Source organism: Apis dorsata, unplaced genomic scaffold (assembly GCF_000469605.1).
Source record: "Apis dorsata unplaced genomic scaffold, Apis dorsata 1.3 scaffold_645, whole genome shotgun sequence".
In the NCBI taxonomy this organism is placed as follows: Eukaryota; Metazoa; Arthropoda; class Insecta; order Hymenoptera; family Apidae; genus Apis; species Apis dorsata.
In genome coordinates, this window is record NW_006263836.1 from 183,422 (window position 1) to 187,708 (window position 4,287).

Here is a 4,287-nt window from a genome sequence, read left to right on the forward strand (position 1 = left end):
GAGAAACTTACCTCGTGTCGTTGAATATTTGATCGATGACGTTTCTCAGTTTTTTTTCCTCGATGAAATCGTGATATTCCAGGATAATAGCGACGCCTCTAGTTTGAGCCGCGGCCGCGTTCGTATATTGATCACCGTAGAAGGGCATGAGTATCATCGGGACCCCGCTGTGAATTCCTTCCGTTAATCCGAGGAGACCACCGTGGCCGAAGTAACACTTAACGTTCGGATGATCTGTGAAACGAAATTCTCTTTGAAATCGAAGAAAAAAAAAAGAAAAATCGTCGATTTTCTTGTTCTTCTTCGTCGTTGCTTGTTTCCTGTTCTCAAATGATCGAGAATCCATGCACGAATAATTCGATGGATGGAAAATGATCGCAAAGATTCCTTGAATTCGTGTTCTCGGCGGAAAATTTCGTGTAATAGAAGAGGCGAGGAGGAGAGGGGGGGGGGCGGAGGGGAAGGAGACACGTAAAACCACCTTTGGGAAACCTCTCGAAAATAAATCCAAGCGTTGGAAATATCGGTGAAAAATTCTTGTCTCCCTCGCGTTTATCGCCCCCGAATCACCCTCTTCTAGGTAGATTCAAAGGTAGATGCTGCCAACGTGTCTCTCCGCGCAGAGATCCCTCTCCTCCTCCTCTCTCTCTCTCTCTCTTCTCCAGGGCATCGATCCTAATGTCAAATTCCATTACCACGCGCCGCCACCTTTTTCTCGTCACCCCTCCGGCAATCCCTCCCCCTCCTCTCTCGATTTGGATACAGATGTAGACGAGGTGTGGAGGAGTTACACGCCTCGGTGTAAGGGAGGGAGGGGGCGAAGGTTGAAGGAGAGCAGAAACCTCTCGAGGCTTCGCGCTCGATACATCGTCGCATCGGCGCGCGTCGATACGTGACAGTGGGATATCTATCGCGTTGAATTTTTGCTGGCAACATCGACGGGGAGGGGGGAATCCGGAGAGGAGAGGAGAGAAATCGGTGGGGCGTACGCGCGATTTGCTTCGAGATTTCCGTCACCCAGCGAGATACATTTTTACGACGTCCCCCGTAACGAGAAAATAACGCGGCGGTATTTCCTCGACTCGATGCTTACACCGTCCTTTTATGAGCGTCGGTAAGCCCACCCCTCGCGAGAATTGATATTTGGTCGTCTATGGGCAAGAGGCGGTCGTAAGACGAAAGTAATGAGAGTAGCGAGCTGTTTCTTCTGGGATCGTAAGTTATGCAAGTCTGGAAAATTGCTTCTCTGTATCTAAAAAAAAAAGAAAGGAGGAAAGAAAGAAAGAAAGAAAGAAAGAAAGAAAGAAAGAAAGAAAGAAAGAAAGAAAGAAAGATAGAAAGAAAGAAAGAAAGAAAGAAAGAAAGAAAGAAAGAAAGAAAGAAAGAAAGAAAGAAAGGAAAAAAAGAGGAATAAAATTAGAAGTTGGACGATAATTCGAAAGGTCGCGATGGAAAATGAAAGGTTGTTCTTTAAATATCAAAAATATATACGTAAGTATGTAAATTCGTCGTGATCCAATTTATTTCTAAGCGATTTCAAGAGGTTCAATCTTCTTTTCTCTCTCTCTTTTTTTTTTAAATTCATCGATAATTAATCGAATCGTCTTCTTCGAAAATAAATCAACCAGACGAATCGAATCGGAAATATATATATATATATACAGCGTATCACCTGGAAGCATCGAGTTAGCATTACAACCGATCGTCCGACCGACTTAATCCAATAGGATCGTAAAGCCGGAAAAGAAAGGTATACCCCCATTTCTTAATGGATACCATGGGAGGAGAAAGAGAGTGGGACCCCGATAGAACGATTCCGCTCTTTTATTCCTTACGGTAATGTAATCTATCGTTTCGTCCCTTCCGTTACACGGTTAAAATACGATACTCGAGGGCATTGCGTGTCAACACGTGCAACCAACTCGGTACCATCGATATCGTTGCTTCTAAAGTCAATTACATTAGCGAGTTCCACGCGAATTGACAAGATCGATCGCAAACGCGACGCGTGGAATCGTGTTCCACAGCGTTTGCGTATGTGTATCGTGTGTTCCGGATTCTGTTTACGCGAACGCGATCTTCCCCAAGTAAACCGCTCTTGAAAGGATAAAACAGTAGGTAAGTAAACTACGCTCGGCGGTACGCGCGAGTTTGCAGCGCGAAAATGTAGTTAAATTTGTCCAGTATAGTATATTGCTCGAGTACTCAATAAGTTATAATCTCGTTTAACAAAATAGCCCGATAAAAATTATCGGTAGCGTAAAAATGAAAAAAAAAATGTTGAATGCAAGAATGCCGAGTCGAATAAAAATGCCGATTAAACGGGCAAGCATTTTTTTCTTTTTTTTTATCCAATTTTTTAAAAAGTTCGCGAAATTTTATTTAAAAGCGATGCGCCATCACATTTCGCGTGCGAAACGATGGAGAAGCGTAAACCGCAGATCTTATCGAGATCACGAAGAATCGTCGAATGGAGAATGGGCGCGGAAAGAAGACGGGACGAAGATACACCGGTCACGAAGCTGGATAATAAAATTAAGCCGATCGATTCCAGCCTCCGGTACTCGAGTTACCCAGCTAAAGTTTTAGCTTGGATTATCTTGACCATGGAGGTTGCCTCGTGTTACGCGATCCACCGACCAACGAAAAATTCGTTGTTTTTAACACTTATCGTTCCCGTTAAGAACGACACTTAGGTTGCGGTAGTAGGAGATAGCTTCGAGAAGCTTTGGAGGAAATCGTTGTTATTATTTAATAGAGTTATTTCGCGATACGTAGAATGCATTATATCATGATCATTTCATTTTATTATTCATGTAGCTTATGAAATAAATTGAAATATACTAGCGCAAACAAAATATAAAGGTTACGTTTAGTTATGTAATATCTCGTAATACGATAAGATATGTGTTTATATTATAAATTTATGTTGGTAAATGAATCATCAAATCGGCAATGAATCATAAACATATGTAGGAATGTTATACGAAAATGTGTAGGAAAAGTTATACAAAAAGACAAATCATGATGATTATATATATTTTGTAACTGAAGATAATTTATGTCAATGAAATACGATTGAAATAAATTATATTGTAAAATGTTTCGTAATGGTTATCATATGTACATCGTACTTTTCAGGTTGAACAAAACAAATGATCCGATGAATGCAAAAAGTTTTACACAAATATATCAAGCAATTTGTAAAATCTAAAAATCTCTCTTCTTTTCGATATATCTATATATCGTCTAAATATTTCGTGCACGATAAAATGAATAGAAATCGATACAATTAAACACTCAAGATCAGATTAGCGACCAATCCAAATTATGGATTACATATATAGTTCCGGCATATAAGTTAACGGCGTAGAAAGCGACAGAAACAATGCGAGGTCTATTTCACCGGGGATTTTAACGGTGATTTATGTTGCCAGCAGGTCGTTAGCGAGTTGCTAATTAAAGTCATTTCACTCGAGGCTGAGAGCTGCGAAACTACTTACTGTCAGAGTTCTCGTGGTCCCGTGTCTCGTCCTTGGCCAGAGCAACTCGTCGAAAGAATATCCTTGCCATGACCAACCGAGTATTCGGGATTGTCTCTTTTAGTTTAATTAGTTTAAACTATCGCGGTTCCACGATAGTAATTAGCGAAGTAGATTAGTTAATCTATTTCCGCTAATTACGATAATTACCATTTTGTTAACAAATCTGACCAATGTTGCGTGTTATGAAAAAAAATTGACTCGACTCGAAGTATATTGAAGCGTGAATGTTGACGTACAAAATTATTTCGTCCATTTCCTTCGAAAAATCGAGAGTAATAAAACGAGGAATCACGTTATTATTATATCGCAACGAGATGCTAATAAGCTTGAATACACATGTGAAGGATATTATTGCGATAATGAATCGAAAAATAATTCGCAACGACACATGTACGACGATAGATATCAAACGCGATACGTAGATATCACAATGACGAGATAGATATCATTTTGGATGGATCGAAAGCTCCTCGACTATGCAAACCGTTTTGAAACTTTGAAAACTATTTGACGTTCGGCTTCATGGGCCGGAATCGCAAATATCGACCGAGCCGAAATCCGCTTTCGATATTTCGCTGCGATTTCCAGCAAGACCGTGTCGTTTCGATTAGTTCGATGGAACCGGCGGAATTTCAATCTCGATTTCGAGATTTCTCGGGTCGTGTCGCTAGCCGGATAATAGATCGTATCGAACCAAGATGTGTGAATTGAATGAAAATCGTAGTAGTAAAAAAAAAAAAAA

General features: G+C 40.4%; 1 protein-coding gene across 1 annotated transcript in view; it reads right to left on the bottom strand.

The window, feature by feature from the left end:
- The window catches only part of LOC102672082 (UDP-glucuronosyltransferase 1-3-like), a 23,991-nt gene that overhangs the window by 17,255 nt on the left and 2,449 nt on the right, over positions 1 to 4,287 (bottom strand). Inside the window, exon 2 of the mRNA XM_006621860.2 lies at positions 12 to 234. Coding sequence (XP_006621923.1) covers positions 12 to 234 — 223 coding nt within the window. The remainder of the gene's footprint in view (positions 1 to 11; positions 235 to 4,287) is intronic.